The sequence below is a fragment of the Pipra filicauda genome, unplaced genomic scaffold (assembly GCF_003945595.2).
Source record: "Pipra filicauda isolate LSUMZ 115617 unplaced genomic scaffold, ASM394559v2 scaffold333_size800053_pilon, whole genome shotgun sequence".
NCBI lineage: Eukaryota > Metazoa > Chordata > Aves > Passeriformes > Pipridae > Pipra > Pipra filicauda.
In genome coordinates this window covers 103642-125939 of record NW_024104458.1, presented here as the reverse complement: position 1 = coordinate 125939, position 22298 = coordinate 103642, and the positions used below count along the sequence as shown (strand labels likewise).

Below are 22298 nucleotides of genomic sequence, written 5' to 3'. Positions count from 1 at the left end.
CCGGCGGCAGAGACAGAGGGATCGAGGCTTCCTCCTGTGCCTGTCCCTGCTGGCCTTGGCCACTGGAGACAGGGGGAACAGGTCTGTCCAGGCAACCTCCTCCTGCAGCAAACGCTGCTGACTAATGCCAGGGTGGAGAGACTCCCATGCAACACTTCACTTCCTCTGGGCCCTACCTCAAACAGTGGCCACTGCCATTGCTGGCTCCAGCAATGCCCAGCAGTGCTGCCCACCCTTCATGGAGACCCCCGGGGCTGGAGCCCCTGGGACAGCAGATCAGCCAGCAGCATCCCCCCAGAGACCCCTGACCTCTGCTCCAGTGGAGATTGGGCATGGGGAGCCAAACACAGCCCCCCAGGAGACAGCCCCCTCCTACCCACCCTCCCACCCTGCTGCCATCAGGGAAGGGCTGGTTGGGTAAATCCACCCCCTCGGACAGGCCTCTGCCCAGGCTGGGGTAACCCCAGCTCAAGGAAGATGCCAGAGGCAGATCACTGTGCTGGCTCCTTTATTCAGACAGTTTGTGGGGAAGGGGGAGGCAGGGAGCCAGGCTTAGGACCAGGTTTCAGACTGGAAGCGCTGGGACCGTTCCAGGGCTGTTAAATGCTCCTCTGCTTCCGAGGGCGACAGGCCACCCTCCAGCTGCAGCACTGACTGCAGGGCCTCGGCCACCGCCACCGGCATCTGCTTGGCATTCCTGGGGGACAGAGCAGGGGCACAATGCAGCGAGAAAGGAAAACCAGGGGCAGCACCCCAGTGCTCTGGGACCAGGGGGCAGCAGGGCAGTGAGAATCTGTCTCACCCTGCCACATGGGCTGCCTGGCACGGGATAAATGACAGGCTTGTCATCCTACCCCTCCCTCGAGAGCAGCCCCATTATCCACAGGGTTTCCCAGTGCAGGCATTTGCAGTACCCAGACCTCGGGGAAGGAGCATCACAGCTCGGCAGCCTGAACTGCAGCCCCACATGGCTCCATTTGCCAGCATCCTCATTAGAGGGACACAAGGAATATGCATAGAGTTGGAATTTATTGGCAGGAGGGCAGGAAACTGTCCTTTCATCTCAGGAATCACTCAAAGTCAAACATGTCTGATCCTGAGCTGGGTAAGAGACTGCTGGGAAGGAGCAGCCGCTCCCGTCCTGCTGCTGCCAGCTCTCAGGAAATCCAAGATGATTGGTTTGATGGTGACATTTGGAACTGAAGCCAGTTCAAACTTCAAAATAAGAGAAATAGAGAAGACACGAGCCCCCGTGCAAAAAATACCCAAATAGAATTCAGTGCTTTCAAGCACAATTATTTCTTAGGGGAAATCAGAAATTCAGACTTTTTTTCCTGGATAGAGTTTCATTTGATGAACTGCCTGTGCGACAAAAAAAAAATCTAATAAAAAATTCCCCAGGTTGCTCCAATTGGCACGAGCATCTGGCAACGTCCTTGCTGTTTCCCAAGAACAAGGCAGAATTCTGACTTGCTGTTTGAAGCTGATTAACATCCCAAAATACCCAGAAAGGAGGTCTTCTTTTTTTGGAAGAGTCTATTGTTTCTGAGTCAGGCAGTGATATGCAAGTACAAGATAATGGAGCCGAGCTTTGTGATGGAAAACATGTCAAATAGCTATTTTTTTCAGAAAAAGAGAGACATTTTCAACCTTTTTGCCCCTGGGCAAGACAAGCTGGGAACAATTCTGTAGCAGATACAGCCCTGGCTCCCCAGAGCTGGCCTGGCTGAAGGCAGACATGACCCAGGGACACTGCTCAGGGACACACAGCTCAGGACTCACTTTATCTTAGTCTGGCTGAAACTCTGAATACTGTTTTTAGGGGGGAAAAGGCCATTTTCGGGCTTGCCCACCTGCACCTTCCTGTCTGGCACCCCACAGGCAGTTCAGAATCTGTGGGCCAGGAAAGAGAAGGGTGATCCTGGGAGTCTTTCCACATAGTGTGGGCTGTTCAGTAGGGGAGGGACAGTGCCCTCTGCAAGTGGACACTTGTACAGGGAGGACAAGGATCCCACCTGCCTGATGGGGGCTGAGGGACACCCTGTGCTAGGGACAAGGCCCTCAGCCTCAGAGCAACCCCGACACCCAAAACACCATCCTCACGGCCACCCAAAATCCTGCCATAGGGACAGTTGTGCAAGCCCTGTTCTTTCCAAGACATTGATCCTCTTTTGGGAGTCCCCAGGGTATCTCTGTCAGCACCAGAAAGTAGGGAATAGGATCAAAGAAGAACAGTAGGAAAGGGGATGGAAGAAGGACCCAACAGCTGCCCAATAGTCTCAGCATTTGGGCTGTGGATGGTGGCACAACTCACGTCCCAAGTGCACCAAACCTGAAGCCCAGATCCAAGGGTAGGAGGGCCCAGTTTGGGGTAAGGGCCCAGGAAGCCCTGCAGTGCAGCGAGGCCCGGCAGCACAGGCAGCAGTGCAGGCAGCAGTGACAGACAGTGTGGCGGGAGACCTGGCCTCCACTTCCTGGGCAGTAAACAAGAATCTCCCTCTCCCAGGAATGCAGCAAGGCCAGTCTGGCCCCACGAGGCGCCGGGGAAGTTCCGGCTGTTGCACAGGACAGGCAGGAAGGAGCCTCCTGCAATTGCTGCTCGTGTCGACAGCAAGGCCCAGGTTTGCACAGCCCTTTCCAGGTCACGGGGTGCACCACAAACACCATCACCAGCCTCTTGCCAGCTCAAGAGCCCAGAGCATTTCACAACCCTCACCCTGGGCAATGGGGAGCAGTCCCCTCTCCTCCCTGTTGTGCAGGGAGTCACGAGGGCAGGCAGGTCAAGGGCTCTGCCCAGGAAAAGAGGCACAGAGCTCAGAGCAGAGCTGCCAATGCTCTGCCTCCAAAGACCACACTCCACCTTTGGCCAGCAGTTCAAGATGTCCAACTAGTCCAAGACAACCACCTGGAGAATGACTGTGCTGTCAAAGGAGACTGGCTGTGGTGCCAGTCTTGTCCCTGCCCCGGGAGGCAGTTTTGCGTGTGAAGAGCCAGACAGAACATGCCAGGGGTCCCAAAGCTGTTGCTCTGGAGCCCTGGTATATTATGCTTTCAAAACCTTCTGCCCACATGAGTGGCCATGGGCACCACACAACCCTTTTCTCTGATTTCAAGTGAGAAACAACCCTCTGAGCCCAGGGCTTACAGAGCAGGACACAGGGAGAGGAGGAACGAGCTGTCCCTCTGCAACAGCCACTGCAGCCCGCAGGGACCTGTCGGGGTACGGAGTGTGCTCACTCCAGGGGCTGAGCCGAGGGAATGTCTCCAAGCAGGTGGAGAAGCAGCAACACGCAGCCCCACTCCCCCAGTCCCTGCGCAGAGACCCCTCACTCACCCAGCCAGGTAGACATGAGCATTCCCAGTGCTCAGCAGCTCCCACACCAGCCTCCGGTTCTCCTGGATGCGGTGCTGAACATAAACCTTCTCCTCCTGCGGGTAAACAGGGCACTGAGCCTGCCAGCCCTGGCAGCAGCCACAGCTCCTGCTCTCAGGACTCTTCTCAGGGGCTGTTTGCAAGGGCTCAGGACAGCACAGCCCCCCAGAGCAGGGGCACTGGGAAAGCAGTTGGATCAATGACCACACAGGGAAGGGGAACCCCACATCTGATGTCAGTGCACTGAGATGGGCTGGAGGGAAATTGGTGCAGCAGCAGGAGCTTCAGTGAGGACAAAGTAGCCCTCCCAACTCTTTAGGTGTCCACTGGCTAAGACCATGAGGTGGGGAGGCCCCATGAGGATTTCCTTCCTGCCCTCTCCCCTTTTCTCCCAGCACAGGCAGAGGAGGCTCTGTGGCCTCCCTGTGCCAAATTTCCTGCAGGATAGGGACCCTTCCCCACACCCCTGGCTGCTGCAGACCTGAAACATCTTGGAAGGGCAGAAAACTTGGAGGGATGGTCTTGGTCCCATTCCCTGCCTCTCCACTGTGCTCAGGGACTGGCTTTTGGCACAGTACAGCCCAACTAAGGAGAGTTCCCAAAGGGTTAATCCTCAAGACTTCAAGAATCCAAGCAACTGCCTACAGCCCTGGCTCCTGCCCAAGAGAACACCATTGCTAACGTGCCTGAACTCACTGCTGGCCCAGAAGGCTCCTGTGACAAGGGGGACACTGTGATGAAGGCCAGGTCCCGTGCTGGGCATCCCACTACACCCGGTTTTGCACAGCAGTGAGCTGAGCCACAGGCACAGCCCCCTCCCCACACCCCCTCCCCACGTCCAGCCCCAACACCAGCACGGCTCTCGCTGTGGCTCAGGGCCCTGTGTGCTGCAGGCTGGAGGTGTGTGTGGGAACAACCCCGAGCAGCACCAGCCCTGGCTGTCACAGGAGCTGGTCCCCACGTGGGCAGCAGGTCCCACAGCCCCACTGGCTGATTGTACTGGAGTGCCAGGTCGACCTGGGCACGGCTCCACAGCTCTGAGTGGTGATGCCCATCACGAGCACCTCAGCTCTCAGCTTTGCCTCACATCGTTAACAGTAATGAGCTGAGTGCTGCCAGAGGCCCTGCCAGCCAGGCTGGGGCTCTCAGGGGGTCATTTAAGGACCTGCAACTGCCCAGAAACCGGAGCACTCCAGTGACAAACTGGGGTCACAGTGTCTCAGCTAAACCCTGGGGCATCCTGCTCAGAGTTAGAGGCAGCCACGTTAGGCTGGGATCAGTCTGCACCGTGACGTGACAGGAGGTCACTGCAAAGGGCACCTTAAGAGAGAAGACGGAAATCCTGTTCAGCTATGGAGCATCTCAGCCCCTGCCTGGCTCTTTGACAACAAAATTTTTGATGAGTTAAGGGCTGTGGTATCTCCTGAAGCCCAAGGTACAACGGCCCAATGCAGCTCATCCCACCTGGCTGTGCTCCTGCTCACCTCCCGGCACGGCTCAGGGGCAGGAGACTCTCAGGACAAAGTGCTTTGGCCTGTGGAGCAGGAAGGGACTCCCATGGGAGTCCCATCCCTCCAGAGTCTGTGAGGGCAGGAGGTGGCTCTGGCCGCTCTCTAGACTCCGGGAGCAGCAGGTCCCCCCTTCACTGGTCAACCAAGAACCCTCTGCAGTGCTGCTCCTGTTCATCACAGACTTGGAAAGCCTTCACAGAAGCATCCAGCTCATGCCTTACAAGTGAGTGCATAAAAGATGCTGGACTCATGTCAACACATGCACACAGTCAGGAGAAAGGGCTGGTGCAGCTGAGCTACTGTAAGATCCCCATTCCCTTTTTATCAGATCTCTGTTCCAAAGCCAGGCTGAGCTTTCAGTGCCATCAAGGGACAGGGCAAGGCAGTGAAACAGAACCCCAGCTCAGGGAGCCTCTCTGGCAGCATAAAAAGCCCTGCAGCCCTGAGAATGAGAGCTGCTCACCACAGACACTGTCTAGGAAACCAGGGAGCAAAGTGAGGGGCTGAGTTGTGGGGATGCTTGTACCTACAGGGAACTTTCTCCTGTATGGCTGAGACCTGGGGAGAGCTGGCACAGAGGCCAAGCTCCCTGGGCTCAGCCACTGCTCAGAGGGACACAGTGAGAAGGGTGGTACTTAACCAAGGAAAATTATTGCCTGGTAACCCTCCGAGAGGCTTGTGAGCCTTTTATCACTCACGTGGTCCAGCCAAGCAAAGCTGGCTAATGCCTTATCTGCTCCAGTGCTCTCCAGCCCCGCACCAGCAGCCTTTCCAGTCACACATGTCCCGGCAGGGCCCCGGCACTGCAGAGCTGGGGTGCAAATCCCAGCCAGCACCGAGGTGTGTGGGGCAGAGAGGTGACACTGTGCCACCCCACTAGATTCCTCACAGGCCATGCCAACAGCTACAGAGGACAGACACACTGACAGAGTCTCATCAGTGCTGGCTGAGACACTTCTGTATCCACCCTCCTCCTCTGGGAACTAACCTGGTCCCTGGAGAAGGCTGTGAAGAGTGTCAGGAAGCCCTTTGCCACCAGCTCTTCCCACTCTGCCTGGCAGTAGAAGTCCTTGGATTTCTGTCGACAGCCAAAGAAGAGGCAGTTCCCTGCAGAGAGCAGAGCACAGGGGCTGTGCTGGGAGGACCGAATGCCCTGTGAGTGCTGGGCACTGCTGCTGCCCACGGGACCTGGGGCTGAGAGCAGAGGCTTCCACCTCTCTGCTGCACCTGCCTGGCAGCCCAGGCCTGGAAGAGCCAGGAGCCACGTGAGCATGAAGCCAAGTGACCTGCGGCAACCAGAGGCCCCTGTGTACTGGAAAAGCAGGAGGTGGGGAGCAGGTAGAGCAAAAATTGTCCCCAAAGGCTGCCTGTTCCCCTCCACCAGCCTCAGCTTCCTGCTGAGACTCATGGCTGAGTCAGGGGAATGAGAACGGGACAAGGGCAGAGGCACAACTCCTTGTGCAGGAGCAGATGAGCTCAGTAACCCATCTTCACTCTCAGAGAGCCAAGGAAGCCTCTGCAGAGCCCTATGCTGACCCAAGGAGCTGCCCTGCAGCACAGGTTGCACACACAGGCTCTGGTCCTCACCTGCCCCTGAGCCCAGCTTGCTCCCACTCAAACACAGCAAACCCTGCACCCGTCCACACCCTCACAAGCCCCCAGTCCCTCCTTGCTGTCTGCTGACACAGACCTGTCTGCAGCGAGGGGCACCCCAAATCCCTCCCAGGACCACCCCTCACCTCTACGTCCCTGTGCCACCCGCTCCTGTATCGCTGCTCGGAAAGGTGCCACCCCTGTGCCAGGGCCAATCATGATCACGGGGGTGGCAGGGTCAGCTGGGAACTTCATTCCTCCTTTCTTCACCCAAAGAGGCACCCGGACATCACCTGCAAACAAACAGACTGAATAGCATCACTCCACCATCCCTGTCCCTGGCACAGCCTGCAGAGGGGGAGCCAGGCATCCAGCTCTTCCAGGATGCTCCAAAGACATGAACAGCACCTGGCTCACCACCCCAAGCACCAAGGGCACACCCTGTGCGTGTGAAAAGTGCTTCAGCTGTCTCAGCATCTCCTCTGCAAGAACCTGAGTGAACCCCAGGGCAAGGCAAGAGCCCCTCAGCACCCGGGCTGTGGGACAGCCTTCTCCTCACACAGCCCGTGCCAGGGAGGACAGCAGGGAAGGCAGGCAGAGATCCCAACCTGGCTGGATGGAAGGGAGGCCACACTTAACTCATCTGGGTGAAGAGCCCCATGGAGGTACTCTGAGAAGCCCCTGTCTTGCCCTGGACCCATACAGAGGAATTCTCTACCACTCTGCAGTTGGGAGACCCCATGAGGTTGTCACATTTGCGTGGGGACCCACTGGAGGTGGTTTGTGGTTGGAGCAGATGAGCAGCACACACAGGCTTTGCAGGACAGGGTGGATGCGCTCAAAGGAAGGACCAGCCTTCCCAGAGCTGGGGCTGTGGGGCTGGAGGTGTCCAGCAGTCAGAATATTACCAGCTCCAGGACACCAGGAGCAGCCATCAGGGGGACAGCAGGGTACACTCGGGAGCAGGAGGGTCAAGCAGCTGGGAGAAAACCAGGAGCTCAGAGGACGCTAGAGGAGCACACCATGCTCTGAAGAAGATGGGAGCAGCAAGGAAGAACAGCTACCTGTGAGTTCAGCTTATCCTGCCAAGCAAGTGTGCTCCAGCCCCCACGGAGGTGGTGCTCCAGCCAGGACCCAGGCAGCTCCAGCACGTGGCCAGCACACACACAGCTCCACCAAGGTCCCAAGGGGTCACTGCTGGGTGCTGTGACAAGCACACAGAGTCCAAGCAATTACCTTGCTCTGGATTGAGAGAAGCCAGCCAGGTAGAGCAGAGCCCACGGCGGGGTTTGCTGAGCCGTGTCTTGTACTGCACCACTGCCATGAGGATCTGGATCCTGTCAGGGTGAGCCTGTGTCCAGACAAGAGCCACGAGAAATGAGGAGATACCCAGCACAGTTTCACAGGAAGGGCCCAGCACCTCCTCCAGGGACAAAACCTGTGCCCAGCTCCTGCCAGGGTGCCTACACATCATCCTAGCCCAAAACAGCCACTTAGAATGGAGCACGCCCTTGCCCAAAACCTTTCCAATGTTTTTTCCCAGAGCAGCACTGCTGCAGGAATGCTCTGCACAGTTGTCAACAGTGACAGTGACCGTCCAAGCCAAGAGGCCCCCATGGAGGACAAATCCAGCCGTGCATTGGGCTGATGTCTGCCAGCACCGGGGCCAGGTCCCACTGCCACCTCCCGGCAGCACAGGGAGCAGCACTCCTGCTTGCCAGGGCCACCCGGGGCACTCTCAGCCTTCACGGCACCACATCCCACTGCTTCTGGTGACAAGGACACCAGACCTCTGAGGAGCAGTGGGACAGCACTTATTGGGCTGCAGGAGAGCAAGCGCCCTAATCTGGAGGCTGGCACAGCCCTGAGGTTGGCACCAGCAGGTCAGGCTGCTGCAGACTCACTGCAGAGCAGGGGTTTGGGTGGGCTGTGGGTGTTCAGGGGCCTGGGAGTAGTGCTTGGACACCCAAGGCATGCACAGCCAGCCCAGGCCCTGCCATACCCCCAGCTTAGAGCCTGACACGAGGCCTAAGGGGCTGAGCTCTTACCAGCAGGGAGGAGGCGATGGAGAAGGCACGGGGTCTGATGCGAGGGATGAGGTCCAGCAGGTAATCAGCTGGAATGGCACACGTGGTGTGAGGGAAATCCCACAGGGCCTGCAAAGCCAAGAGGGGTGAGGCCTGCTGCACCCCAGAAGACAACCTGCATCCCCCTAGAAGGCAGCCTGCCTGCTCTCAGTGTGCCAGAGGCTGTCCCACATGGCTGTGCCACGCTGCCCTCAACCAGAGGCACCCCACGGGGCACCTCTGAGCACCAACCACCCGACTGTGTTCATTGCCCTCTGCCTCCCAGGCTGCAGCAGAGAGCCCACCTCAGAGCGAGAAGGATCTACAGCTGGTCTTAACTGCCAGTGGAAATTCACAGACACTTCATAAAGAGGGTGAAGTAGATTAAATTCCCCAGCCAAGAAATTATGGCTGATCATCTGCCTGGGTGCTTTCTGGCCTGGCACAGCCCCAATGGAGCAGGTGTGTCCTGCTGCCCAGCCTCACCTCCAGCGTGGTCCTGCGGGGCCGGTTGCAGTAGCTGTACAGCTCCTCCTGGCCCTGAGCAGAGCTGAACTCCTGCAGCTTCTCCCGCTCCAGCTCGTTGGTGGAGAAGTAGGAGAGGAGCTCGAAGAAGGAGCGCCGTGGCACGCAGGAGATGTCCAGGTAGTGGGTGACCAGGTGCCGGATGGTGCAGGGCTGTGGCAAGAGGGGAGGGAGGGATGTGCCTGCAAGGCAAGGCAGCAGGGAGAGCTCAGGGCCAGCCCTGGGGCCGGATGCCTGGCACTGCCTGTCCCCACGCCAGGGCAGCCCTGCTGCCTGTGGGCACCCACACACTGCACCAATGCCCCAGTGGAGCCAACTTCAGCTCCCACTGCTCCCACCATGGGGCCTCACTCCCTCCCACTCTCCCCAGTTTGCTTTTCAAGCCCACAGATTTGGCAACAGAGGAAGTCAGTGGTGTTCAGCTGTCCCTTGCTTTTGGGAAGTGCTTTGGGATAATGCCTTATCCATATGGCTCCCACCCATTCTGCACACAATGCAGTGGAAATAACCAGTAGTGTCATGTGTCAGCCTGTCCTTGTTTCCTTTGTATGTCCCAAGGGGTGTGAGGAGCAGCCTGAATTTTTCTTGGGTTTGCCTGCCAGGCAAAAATTCCAGCACGGACAGACACAGGAAAGGTGGAAGGGGAATAGGTGCTCAGGAGACAGGAGAGAAAACTGTCCCAATTCCATTGAGACTGCAGAGCCACCAAGGGCTCTGAGGGGCCTCCAAGGGGTTTCTCTGGTTTTAGAGCTCATTTGTGGCTGCAGAAACACCTGCAGGAGGTCCGTGGGGTTAGAGTGGGGAGACCTGCACTCCCCTTACAAGGAAGCACAGGTTTCATGACCTGGGTCTGAGGAGGCTGCAGGATCCTCACCACCCTGTGCAAGGCGCTGCCAAGGCACAAGGCCCAGGTGGAACCTGGCACTGCTGGATTCCTCCCACAGTCACCCTGACCCTGTGCAGGATGCACACGATCACAGCACTGGGAGAGAAGGACAGTCCCCATACTGCCAGACAGGCAGGTGTCCTGTATCCATCTGACACTCCCAACTCCATGAACCAGGTCTACAGCAAAGGAAGAGCAAAGCTGCAGGCTGGGCCAGTGCTCAGGGGCTGCCCTGTCCCAGCAGGGAGGGAAAGGAGCAGTGGGCAGGACCTACCAGGCTCCGTGGGCTTCAGCACAAAGTGTCTGTCTGGGTCCAGGCGCAGGAGCTGGCAAAACTGCTGCACGTCCTCGGGGCAGTTCTGGGGCTGGATCATCACCACGTCCCCTGCACTGAACCTGTGGATGCAGCAGGAGCTGCTGAGCACAGCCCTGGGGCAGAGCCACAGGGAAGAGCCACGGGGCAAAGCCACAGCCATGGCATGTCCACCCCGACCAGCAACCACATCAGGGGAGGCTAATTCCCAGTGTCACCAGCGTGCTCTCTTATTGACAGGCAAGGAGAACTGGTCCATGGGCAGGACCCCCACTGCCACACACCCCTGACTTTGTCATGGAGGGGGACCACGTCCTCAGGGCTGCAACATCACATATTAGTGGAGACAGGGAGTGGTAGAGGAAGGCAGGCTATAGGAGACCCAGTCCCACAGGACAAAGCTTGCGGGAGTCAGGGAAATGCTCACGTGATCGCCGAGCCCGTGATGTCGAACTCGATGAGCCGGACGTCCTGGAAGTGGGACTGTGCCGTGACCCGCTGGTTGGACACCACGGGGGCAGCGAAGGGACGGAGCTCGGAGGGAACAGCCCTGAGTGCTGTCGGCTGGAGAAGGGCACCCTCGGGGGGTGGGGAGTCCTCAGGCAGGTAGTGCAGGGTGTATTTTGGGGGCAGGCTGTGGAGAGGAGAGCAATGCAGTGGTTACTCCATGCCACAGCTCCTCTGCTGCTCCAGGGCGAGGCCTGGAGTTTCCCACTGCATCCACCACCCATCATCCCTGTTCCCCAGAGCTGGCTTTGTAAGGGAATGCAATGCAGACTGCCAGGAGATTCCAAAGTCTCCAGAACAGGCAGAGGGAGGCTGGCTGGGCACACACACTCTGCCAGGGGCAGAGGCACATCAGGATGGCAAGATGGGCACAACCTGGCTGGGGCAGCTGACACACACCCGCGGGGGACAAAGGGACACACCATCCAGAGAGAAGAACAAGGAACACTTGGGACACCAGTAGCTGTGTGGGAAGGGTTCCTGGTCAAAGCAGAGCACATCTCCACTCTGGAGAACAGCCAAGGAAGTGTGGCATTGCACAGCAGCCAGTCCCTGCTGGGGCCCACCCTGCCCACCCTCTGCACCCACCATGTGTCTAGGCTGATGATCTCAAGGCCAGGAGGGAGAGGATACAAAGTGAGGATCTTGTCCCATAAGGCCACAAGCCATGGATCAACCACTGCATCCGGCCTGCAAGAGGGAAAGTCAGGCTGCAGCAGAACATCATCATCCCTTAGGGCCCAAGCCCTGCTACCCCTGCACCTGCCCAATGCTGGGGCAGCCCTGCTCCCCTTGCACTGCACAGTCACCCCAGGCTGTTCCCTTACAGCTTCAGGTCTGGGAGGAAACTTGTCTCAGACACTCTAAGCACTCACTTGCTCTATGGGGCCCAACCACTGACACCTGAACAGAAGCACAAGCCCCCTGAGCACCACCTGTGGCCATCACCAATTCCATGAGCCACACAGAGCCTCTGCCCCATGCCAGGTGAGCACAGGTCAGGCTGCTGCAGGCACGTGGCTGTGTGACACAGCCATTCCCCGCTCTGAACAGGACTGGAGCTGAGCCAGGAGATGCTGGCACATCCTGGGGGTCGTGGGACACCCCAGAGAAGCAGGTGACCCAGGTCCTGGCACAGAAGCGTTATGAGCAGAGATCAGCACGTTCACAGAGCTGCTGGAGCAGCCCCGTGGTGGGAGCAGCACACTGCTGTTCCCCAGGCACAGCAGGGCTGTGTGTAAAGCACACAGAGCCCTGCCAGCAGCCCAAGGACAGAGCTGTAGTGCACCCCAGGGCTCCCCCTGCCACACCTCCCCATGGCTCTTACCCCAGATCATGCTGGTCATCTCCCAAGGCCACTGGCAGCAGCGGGTTGCCCCCAAGCTGTAGCACCCGTTTGTGCAGCTTCTTTGCAACAAAATTAAACCTAAGCAGAAAATAACACAGCTGTGAAGGCAGGGCTGCTCCAGCAGCACAGCAGGCAGTGCCCACAGAAGCCAGCACCTGCTGCCAGGGCCACAGGAGCAGCACAGAGGCAGCAACACAACCTGGCCTGTGCCTTGCCCAGTCTGTGCCCCAACCTAGGGCAACTCACAGGAGCAGTTGCCTGCCACTTGCTGGGCCTCACGGGCTGTGCCTAGCTCCCAGAAGGGACTTACGGAGGTCCTGCTTCCCTTCAGGGACTCAGAACACTTCCTTCACTCCAGCCCCTCACTGCCCCATGGAGCTCTGGCACGCCTACCCCTCCCACCACAGCTCTTTCAGGCACACGGGAACAATCTTTTGGGATAGAACTGGTACCAACAGGGCTGGCTGCCATTTGTGTTTGATGTCTCCTGATGGCCCACTGGCAAGTGGCACAGCCTGTGCTGTGGCTCAAAGTTGCTTCCCTGCAGTTCAGATGGAAAACTGAACGGCTGCAACAAATGACTGACACCTGATGTCAGACCCACTGCAGCAAACGACCTGCTTGGAGAGGCTGGGGGGGAAGAAATGGGCAGAAGCCTAATTCCTGAGATTTGGGAGGGACACAGGCTGGTAGAGCAAGGATTTTTAAGGCTGGTGGGAATTTCATTTCATTTCATTTCATCCAGAGTCAGGCTCTGTCTCCCCCCACCCCCTCCGTTCTCCAGCCCCTCTGGTCCCTCCTGCAGCCAGCGCTGTGAGGAGCAGCCATTCAGGAGCTGCAGAACTGCTTACTTGGGGTAGGATGAGTCGCCAAGGCCCAGCACGGCGTAGTCCAGCTGGCACAGGGACCCGGGCGGCAGGTTCTTCCGGAACAGAAACCGCCAGAACATCTACGGAGGACACGGCCGGGGAGTCCTGCTGCTGCCCAGGCAGCCTGCCCTGCCTGCCAGCCCCCAGATCCCTGCTCTGCCCCCATCGGGCCCATCCTGAACCCCAACACAGGGGGGAGCACTCCTGCAGAGGTGGCCTCTGAAAGCCCCCTCACCAGCTCCCTGCTCATGTCCCATGAGAAGTGACTGGTGCTCCCCCCTCCAAAAACAACCACTGCTCAAGCTGCTTCTAGAGAGAATTCCATGGATCAGGAACATAAAAGCAAGATGGACAGGAATATGTCCTACCTTCATGTTATCAGGTGGGTCTCCCTGGCCAGTGGTTGCACACACAAACACCACCAGTGGCTCATGGATGAGGTTGGCCTGTGGGCACAGACATGGAGAGGCATGTCCAGGTCAGCAGCCTACAAACTGCTCTGGGAGAGCTGAGGGTGTTCACCTGGAGAAGAGAAGGCTCCAGGGAGACCTGAGAGCCCCTTCCAGCGCATAAAGGGGCTCCAGGAGAGCTGGAAAGGGACTTGGGACAAGGGATGGAGGGACAGGACAAGGGGGAATGGCTTCCCACTGCCAGAGGGCAGGGCTAGATGGGATATTGGGAAGGAATTGTTGGCTGTGAGGGTGGGGAGGCCCTGGCACAGGTTGCCCAGAGAAGCTGTGGCTGCCTCTGAATCCCTGGAAGTGTCCAAGGCCAGGTTGGACGGGGCTTGGAGCATCCTGTTCTAGTGGAAGGTGTCCGTGCCCATGGCCAGGGGTGGAATTGGATGATCTTTAAGGTCCCTCCCAACCCAAACCCTTGTGTCATTTACGAAATACGTGTCCTGACTGTCCCCACATGGCTGCCCACACCACAGTGAGCTCCCAGACTGACCACGCTTGGAATAAAACCCACAGCCCTGCGCGGCACAAGCTCCTCCATAGGCCCTGCAGCAGCATCTGCTGCCCACCCACTCCCTGCAGCACCAGCCCCTCACCTGGCAGGGAAAGGCTGAGTGTCTGTGACTCCATCCCAGGAGTCCCTGCTCCCTTTACCCACCTGAGTTAAGGGAGCTGAGTTAAGCACAAGCTGCCCCCAGGGAGGGCACAGAGCCAGACCCTGGTGACACACAGCAGATCACAGCAAGGGTGGAGGATGCCCAAGTGGCAGAAATGGGGCTGGTGGGGATGGAGCAGGAGCAGCAGTGCCCAGAGTCCCCCATGTGTCCCATCTCACCAGGTCACAGCTGTCCAGGGCCTCCACCCTGCACCGCAGGTGCCGGCGCGCGGCCTCTCTCCCGATCCTCTCGGCCATGTCTTGGGCCGTCCCCGTCTGGCTGCCAAAGAGAACGAGGAGCTTCCGTTCTGCCATCTGCAAAGACAAACCAGAGCCACCACCCAGAGGGGAAAGGAGCTGGGGGGGCAGAGCTGGGCCTGCCCTGGGCCCAGCAGCACCAACCCCACCCAAAGGAGCACCAGGGACTGGGGGTCAAGGTGACATGTGTGGGGCTGACACAGCAAACAGCCCAGGGGTGTGAATAGCTGGGATCCAGCACTGAGATACAAGGCTCGTGGGCTCTCTTCCCACCCCTGCACAGCGCTGAGGGATTACCGCCGTGTCCTTGCCTGCAGGAGCAGCAGGGACACACTATGCTCCTTGTCCCCACTGCCCGGGCATGGAGGGACTAAAATGCACATCCCGGCTCGTTTAACTGCCCTCATCCCCACAGGGTAAGTGCAGTCCTGGGATCGGCTGTTCCCCATTGCTGGTTTTAACTTTCCTGTCTGCCCTATGAATTCCCCTCACTTGAAGAGGCCTGGGGAAGAGCCTGGAGCTCAGAGACAGAGAAAGGTGTGATCAGACACACACTGCTCTCAGCCACACTGCCAAAGAGCAAGGCCCTGTGTGTGACAGGGAATCCTGCAGGGAATCCAGCCCAGAGGGATGTCTGAGCTGCAAACGGCTGCTGTCACCATGTGCCCATAAAATACTAACAATAAATTACATGATAATAATAAAAAACAAAATCACAGAATCACAGACTGATCTGGGTTGGGAGGGATCTTCACATTCATCCCATTCCACATCCTGCCATGGGCAGGGACACCTTCCACTAGAACAGGATGCTCCAAGTCCTGTCCAACCTGCCCTTGGACACTTCCAGGGAACCAGGGGCAGCCACAGCTTCTCTGGGCAGCCTGGGCCAGGGCCTCCCCACCCTCACAGCGAACAATTCCTTCCCAATATCCCATCTAGCCCTGCCCTCTGGCAGTGGAAATACATTCCCCCTCGTCCTGTCCCCAGTCCCTCTCCAGCTCTCCTGGAGCCCCTTTAGGCACTGGAAGGGGCTCTGAGCTCTCCTGGATCCTTCCCTTCTCCAGGTGAACCCCCCCGGTTTTCCAAGCCCGTCCCCAGGGCAGAGGGGCCGCAGGGATCGGGATCCCTGGGGGATCTCCCGGCTCTTCGGACTCACCATGGACAGGCCCCATCCCGCCGTGACGTCACCACAGTGCGACCGCTCCCGTGACGTCACACGGCGGCTGAGGGGGCTCCCCCGCCCGTTCCGCACTCCTTGTGACGTCATCAACCACCGCGCCCCTTTGACGTCATCGCCGCGCGCCGCCCGCGCCGGGCGGGCCGAGCCCCGGGCGGGTCGGGCCCGGTGCCCCGGACAGGGCCGGTGCCGCTCCCCGGCTCTGCCCCGCGCCCCCGGACCATGCTGTTCTCCCTGCGGGAGCTCGTGCAGTGGTTGGGCTTCGCCACGTTCGAGCTGCTGCTGCACGCGCTGGCCCTGCTCGCCTTTACGGTGCTGCTCGTGCTCAAGGTGGACGGCGCGGCCGCCGCGCTCTCCTGGTGGGTCGTGTTCGTGCCCTTCTTCGCCGCCGACGGGCTCAGCACCTACTTCACCACCATCGTGTCCGTGCGGCTGTTCCAGGACGGCGAGAAGCGCCTGGCGGTGCTGCGGCTCTTCTGGATCCTCACCATCCTCAGCCTCAAGTTCGTGTTCGAGATGCTGCTGTGCCAGAAGCTGGTGGAGCACACGCGGGAGCTCTGGTACGGGCTCATCATGTCGCCCGTCTTCATCCTGCTCCAACTGCTCATGATCCGGGCCTGCCGTGTGAACTGAGGGTCCCCGCGGGGACGGGGGGACGGGCCCGGGCCTCCGGCTCCCCTCGGCGTTATCCCTGTGCAGAGGGCGGCGACAGGCTGTGACAGGCTGGTGACAGGCTGGTCGCTGCCCCAGCTCGCTGCCGTGCCACAGAGCACCACATTCCCCCAAAAACTCCCGTTGTGCCGCGTTCCTGTTTCAGCCCTCCCAGCCCCCGTGTTGTCCTGCCCTGCGAGCGCTGCTGGGTGTGCCAGTTATTTTATTGTAAAATAAAAGTGCGTTGAAGGATTGGGGTTCATTTAAAACTTTTTCCATAGAAAGCAGTTGTGCCTAAAACTGCCGCTTTGAGAGCAGGAATTGCCTGGAGGGTGGGTGGGTGCGTGCTGTAGATCCCTTCATACCCCCCAGACCTCTGCCCTGCCCTACAGCAAAGCTCATTGATTCCCATCTGTCCTCTCACTTCCCTGAGCACTTCATCCCATCAGAGCTCTCTCAGAGTTTTGTGGGGCTGTGCTGTGAGCCGGAGAACACTGATACGTGTGGTTTTTAGCAGATGTTTTTTGGATTTCACTTCCGTTCCCTACGTCTGGAAGTAGGAGGCCGGGGAGGGCAGGGCAAAGGGCAGGACCATGCACTGCTGATGCCAGTTGTGAAGGGGGGTGTCACTGAACCCTGACTTTGCTGTGAAACACTGTGCTCAGACCCCAGAGAGCAGGAGTTCAGTATTCCATGTGGAAGTGTGGACCAAGGTGTCAAGATACCAGTGTCACAGGGAGGTCCCGGTGCCAGGGACACCCTGGCACCCCTGGTGTCCAGCTCCCACCACAAAGGTGTCGGGAACGGCTGATGAGCCCCTCACCCTCAGCCCAGCAGCCTGTGCTCCTTCCCACCTCGTGTGTCACAGACCTGTGTGTTCTGCTGATGTTCCCTCTGACAGAACATCTCCTGGCAGCCAGGGCTGGAGGGGAAGCCTCCCTGGCCCAGCTCTGGCTCTGCCCCCCCAGTCTCCCCTCTGCCCTGGGGTCTGTGCAGGTGGGGTCAGGGACAGGAACTGCCCTATAGACAGCTGTGTCACTGCTCTGTCAGCTCAGAGACCCAGGGGGCACCAGGGATGTATTGGTCGGGCTGATCTCCCCAAGAGATCCTCTGATGACAACGGGACCAGTGGCTGCTGCTCTTCTCTCTGGAAAGGGGGTGGGAACTGAGGAGGTTCCCATCAGTGACAGAGGCTGTCCCTTGGTGCCGCTGCCGGCTCATCCTGGCTGTTGTGGAATGGCAGTGGGACAACCAGCAGCCCGGGCCAGCAGGATCCATAAACTGACACATATTTAGCCCAGACTGGTCCATACTGGGGATTAGAAGCTCAGTGTGACCTGCTCCCACTAGCCTCTATTCAGGTAGCACCTGGCTCCATGTCCCCGGTGACTCCAGGTGGCCCATCCTGGGCTGGCTCCAGGGCATGGGTGAGTACAGGACAGGAGCACCATCCCCCCTTTGCTCAGTCCTCCCTTCGTTGAGGGAGGGGATTGTCCTGCTCTGCTCTGGTCTGGGGCAGCCTCACCTCGAGTGCTGGGGGGCAGTTTGGGCGCTGTAATATGAGAAAGATGTGAAGCTGTTAGTGTCCAAAGGAGGGACACGAGGATGGGGAAGGGCCTTGAGGGGCCTTACAAGGAGCATCTGAGATCACTTGGCTTGTTCAGCCTCAAGAAGGGGCTGAACTTCAGACTGAGGGGAAACTCATTGGGGTTTGCAGCTTCCTCACGAGGGGCAGTGCAGGGGCAGCTCCGATCTCTGCTCTCTGTGACCAGGGGATAGGATCCAGGGAATGGCCTGGAGCTGTGTCAGGGCAGGGTTAGGTTGGATCTCAGGAAAAGGTTCTTCCCCCAGAGGGTGGTTGGCACTGACCAGGCTCCCCAGGGCAGTGGGCACAGCCCCAAGGCTGCCAGAGCTCCAGGAGGGTTTGGAAAACACTCTGAGGGACAGGGTGGGATTGTTGGGGTGTCTGTGCAGGGCCAGGAGCTGGACTGGGTGATCCTCGTGGTCCCTTCCAACTCAGAATACTCTGTGATTCTGTGATACTTGCACACCCTGAGGTGGTGTGCAACCTGGGCCCTAGGTTTAGGGACCTGCCTCATAGGAGCTCCTCCTCCTTCCCCTTGTGATGTGGTTTCCCAGGGCTCAGTGTCACCAAGGCTGAGCTGTAATGGCCCCAAGTGCTCAGGTCACTCCACTGGGAGCCATTTGCTTACCTGGGCCAAGGACATGTCACCTGGGAGGAGGTGCCCAACTGCTCCTTGTCACCTCCACCTCACACCAGTGTGAGTTCACCCACACTCAGTGTCCCTGTGACGTGGTTGTGCCCACAATGCGCCCAGTCAGCCGAGTGCACAGGCCACGGGTGTCCCATCCCCTGCCATCACAAGAGCTGTGTCAGAGCAGCCACAGGGGCACTGCTGTGGCGCTGGGGAGGGGGAGGGCCGTGTGGGGGCCATGGAGGTGGGAGGAGAGCACAGCTGGGGCTGGCGGGGTACAGTGTCTGCTGCCAGGGCTGAGGAACAGGAGCTGCAGCTGGTGGGGGACACCAAGAGGAGCAAGATGAGCAGCAAAGCTCTGAGTCAGGAGGGGACACTCACTGAGTGGCCCTGGGGACCAGCGGTGCCTTTGGACACTCCCACAGCTCCCAACCACCAGTTAATTAATAAACTAAGGAAGGGGCTCATCAAAACCAAAGAAGATCAAACAGATGAACACATCCCTCAGCCTCGCTGCGACGCTGCCCAGGAACGGGGATGTTTCCTGCTGCCCAACCCCGGCAGGACCATCAGCCCCAAACTAACACCAGCCCTGTCAGCAGGGCGTGGTGTTTGACATGGGGGCACAGTGCCACATCCCCCCTGTGCTGCCCAGCTCCCCTGCAAGCAGCTCTTACAGCATTTTGCAGCTGCCTTGGGGAAGAGCCAGCGGTCGACGTGTCCCAGCTCTGCTCCTCTGAGGTAAGGCATTACCCTACCAGGGCATCTGGGGACATAAGAGTGACACAATGGCACTTGGGGTGCTGCCTTGATGGGGGTGCCAGGGGAGGGGGGGATTGCTGTCAGCCGGGACCAGCTGTGTCCCCTACCAGGACTCACCCACGGTGCCCAGGGCCACCAAGTCCTGAAACAAACCTTCCAGGGGCCGTTGCCCTGGCAGCCAGCAGCATGCAGTTCTGACACACCTGCCTGTGGCCACACAGAACTCCTTCTGGGAGCATCTGCCTTGGAGAAATCCCGCTGGATCCTCCACCCGCTGGCACAGCTGGAGGGGACAGACCCTGACACCCGTGCCCTGCCCGGTGCATGCCATGGGATCCCTGCCATTCCCTGGCATGAGGCCAGAGGCTCCTCAAGTCTCAAACCAACACTCTTCCATGCTGGAACATGCTCTAGCAAAGATGAAAATCTCCCCTCTAGATTTATTCTTGTGCTGAGGTGGGTGTGTTGGGTATTGCTGCCAGCTGAGCCTTTCCCAAACCCAAGAGCACATATCAGTGCCTCAGCTCCCAGCCCGGAGCTCTGGCCATGTGGACACGCTGGGGAGCAGCACAGCTTCCCTAGGCTGGTGCTGTGGACCCCAGCCCTGAGCCCCTCCAAACCCCCGGGCCGGTGGGGAAGAAACCTCTGCACAGCCCAGCCTGGGTGCCAAACAAGCACCCCCTGGCAGAGGGGCAGTACCAGCAGTACCACCCTGCTCTGTGTGTCCCAGCTCCTGCGGGGACAGGAGCAGCTCTTGGAGAGACATCCGAAATATGGGATGGGAACACTGGCAGGAGAAAAGCCAGTGCTGCCGTGTCCCTGTGGCATCTCCAGAGCAGAGCTTGCCTGGGACAGCACAGATGGGCTCCATGCACTAAGAGAACAGAGGTCCAGCATGACCTGAGCATCCAGAGGGCTCCCAAAGGACACACCTGGGAATGGGTGGTCCAAGGGACCTCCATCCCTCCCTGCATTTAGACATGGGAAGCACCTGGGGACTGTGTGACCTCCTCAGTGCAGTGGTGGCTTTAACCTCCCGGTGTGGTGGGTGGCTCTGGTCAGGAGCCAGAGCTGTTTCCTGGAAGGACCCTGAGGTTGTCCTTTGAGCAGTGTCCAGCCTTTCCCAAGCTTGTGGGAAGAGAGGCCACACCACACCTCGTGTTCTGTGTCCAGTTCTGGGCCCCTCAATTCTTCCTGACATTGAGGTGCAGGAGCGAGTCCAGAGAAGGGCAATGAAGCTGATGAAGGGTCTGGAGGGTAAGTCCCATGAGGACTTCCCTGACAGAAAGGTGCAGCTGAGGGGGGGAGTGTGTCAGGCTTTGCTCCCAGGGAACAAGGGACAGGACAACCTCAAACTGTGCCACGGGAGATTTAGTTTGGGCATCAGGAGGAATTTCTTCACAGAAAGGGTGATTAAACATTGGCAGGGGCTGCCCAGGGAGGCAGTGGAGTCTCCATCCCTGGAGGTGTCCAAGGAACACCTGGACGTGGCACTCAGTGCTCTGGGCTGGAGGACAAGGTGGGAATTGGTCACAGCTTGGATTTGATGATCTCAGAGATCTTTCCCAAGCTCAGTGATTCTGTGACTCTGTGCGAGGGCAGGGCTCTGAGCAGAGCAGTTGCCCACCCACGAGGGTGGCTGAGAGGAGAGGAGGGTGGTGTGGTTGAACAAGCAAAGGCCATGGCTGGGGGGTGATGTGTGTCCAGCACAGATGAACTGGTGCTGGGGGATGTGCAGATACCAGGCTGGGTGACACAGTTGGCTGTGGCTTGGTGGCTGAGCCCCGGGAGCTGGACTGTGTCTCTGGCACAGTTCTGTTATGTGGAGAGAGCTGGAACTGTTCCAAAAGTAAAACCAAGTCTTACAAGCCCCTGCAAACCTCATGTGCCAGCTGGTGCTCTCAGCCCCTTGCTGCTTTGTTATTCAGCACTCCCAAACAGCAGTGGGAACCCAACCCCCACCTGGTTCCCAAAGCTGGGCTGTCTCAATGTTCAGAGAGAGCCTGGATGGCATCTTGAGGTGGCAAAAGCAACATTTGCAGCAGAGCAGGTCCTTGGTAAGTTTCTGCCCCAGCATTACCTGAGCTCTGTGTGCTGACACCAAATCATGGTCTGGGAGGTGGTACCAGGGTGGTCTGGTCATCTCACACACAAACCAGTTCCCTTCACCAAGGTGAGGGCCTTGGCTGCCTGCGCTGGATCAGTCCTGCTGGGAAAACAGAGGGAGCCTGGCAGCCCTGCCAAGAATCACTCTGCCCTGCCAGTGGAGAGAGGAGCTGTAGGTCACCCCTGCCAGGGGTGCCCCACATGTGTTCCCCTCAGAGCCGTGGACCTGCCTGCAAGCCACCTTTCCAGCTCTTCCTGAATCCTCCTATTTTAGCTTTGTTTTGTTTTGGTCTTTTGTGTAGGGGCTGTGTCTCACCTATGTGTCTAACATCATCTCAGCTTCTGGCTGCTGGGAACATTGGGCCAAGCAGTCAGAGAGTTCTTGGAGAGCACCTAGGAAATGGAGAGATGAGCGTTTCACCTAGGTTTGCCAAAAAACCAGGCTCCCACAGTCTGACACCCCTCACCAGTGTGTGACAGCCTTGCTGGAGAGGAAGGAGTGGTGTGACCAGCAGCTGAGCCCCCAGAGGGGCCTTTGGGTGTCCTTGGCTAATGGCCCATGTGTGCCACAGCAAATGTCACCGGGGTGCCCTGAGCTGCTGCAGCCCCCAGTTTCGGGGTAGCTGTTCCCAGGATTTCATCCATGATGGCAAGGCTGCAGATGAAAGTGCAGGTCCATGTTCAGTCACAGCTCTTGGAAAGATGTGAGAAGTGTGGAGCGAGTGCTGAAAGCCCAGAGGGGAGCAACCAGGGCAGCAGGGACACGAGGAGTAGGAGGAGAAAAGGTTGAAGGAAGGGAGACTCCCTGGAGCAGCTTCCCAGAAGCTTTACTGAGACTTTGAGGAGAAAGGTGTTAGAGAGGGGCACAGCCTGATGACATGAGATACAGGGAGTGAGGTGATATGGGACATCTGCTATCCACACCCAGCACCGTGGCAGGGCAGCTGCCTCCACCATGGCCCAAGCTGCCCTTCTCCAGACCAGTTTGGAAGTTCAAAGCAGACCTCTCATATCCAGAGGT

The 22298-nt window shown here is 58.7% G+C and overlaps 2 protein-coding genes across 4 annotated transcripts; one reads left to right on the top strand and one right to left on the bottom strand.

Moving 5' to 3' along the window:
• Positions 1 to 491: 491 nt before the first annotated feature.
• Positions 492 to 15746, bottom strand: NDOR1 (NADPH dependent diflavin oxidoreductase 1). Of its 3 annotated transcripts, none has more exons than XM_027727119.2 (15): positions 15522 to 15745; positions 14285 to 14419; positions 13360 to 13437; positions 12974 to 13071; positions 12102 to 12200; positions 11363 to 11464; positions 10695 to 10901; positions 10229 to 10350; positions 9030 to 9250; positions 8526 to 8633; positions 7714 to 7828; positions 6624 to 6770; positions 5873 to 5991; positions 3335 to 3429; positions 492 to 697 (listed from the first exon to the last, which is right to left on the bottom strand). In XM_027727119.2, the coding sequence occupies exons 1-15, from the start codon at positions 15630 to 15632 to the stop codon at positions 553 to 555; spliced, it is 1902 nt and encodes a 633-aa protein (XP_027582920.1). In that variant the 5' UTR covers positions 15633 to 15745; the 3' UTR covers positions 492 to 552. The 3 variants fall into 3 exon arrangements, with proteins under 3 accessions (XP_027582920.1, XP_039239903.1, XP_039239902.1); XM_039383969.1 differs by lacking the exon at positions 15522 to 15745 and adding an exon at positions 14674 to 15146; XM_039383968.1 differs by lacking the exon at positions 492 to 697 and adding an exon at positions 704 to 1250 and having other exon boundaries at positions 15522 to 15746.
• TMEM203 (transmembrane protein 203) lies at positions 15660 to 16446 on the top strand. Its single transcript, XM_027727120.2, has one exon. It carries the CDS (start codon positions 15765 to 15767, stop codon positions 16173 to 16175), a length of 411 nt encoding a protein of 136 aa, XP_027582921.1. The 5' UTR covers positions 15660 to 15764; the 3' UTR covers positions 16176 to 16446.
• The last annotated feature ends 5852 nt before the right edge of the window (positions 16447 to 22298 follow it).

What these genes read in the sequence shown, in the direction of transcription:
- NDOR1 (XM_039383969.1), bottom strand. Translation starts at nt 14,811, where the DNA reads ATGGGGAACAGCCGATCCCAGGACTGCACTTACCCTGTGGGGATGAGG. An exon ending in GCTGAAGCCCACGGAGCCTG is followed by an intron (nt 9,251 to 10,228) that starts GTAGGTCCTGCC and finishes CTTGCCTTGCAG; the next exon opens with GCACATCCCTCCCTCCCCTC. An exon ending in CCATCGCCTCCTCCCTGCTG is followed by an intron (nt 7,829 to 8,525) that starts GTAAGAGCTCAG and finishes GTCTGGACACAG; the next exon opens with GCTCACCCTGACAGGATCCA.
- TMEM203 (XM_027727120.2), top strand. Translation starts at nt 15,765, where the DNA reads ATGCTGTTCTCCCTGCGGGAGCTCGTGCAGTGGTTGGGCTTCGCCACG.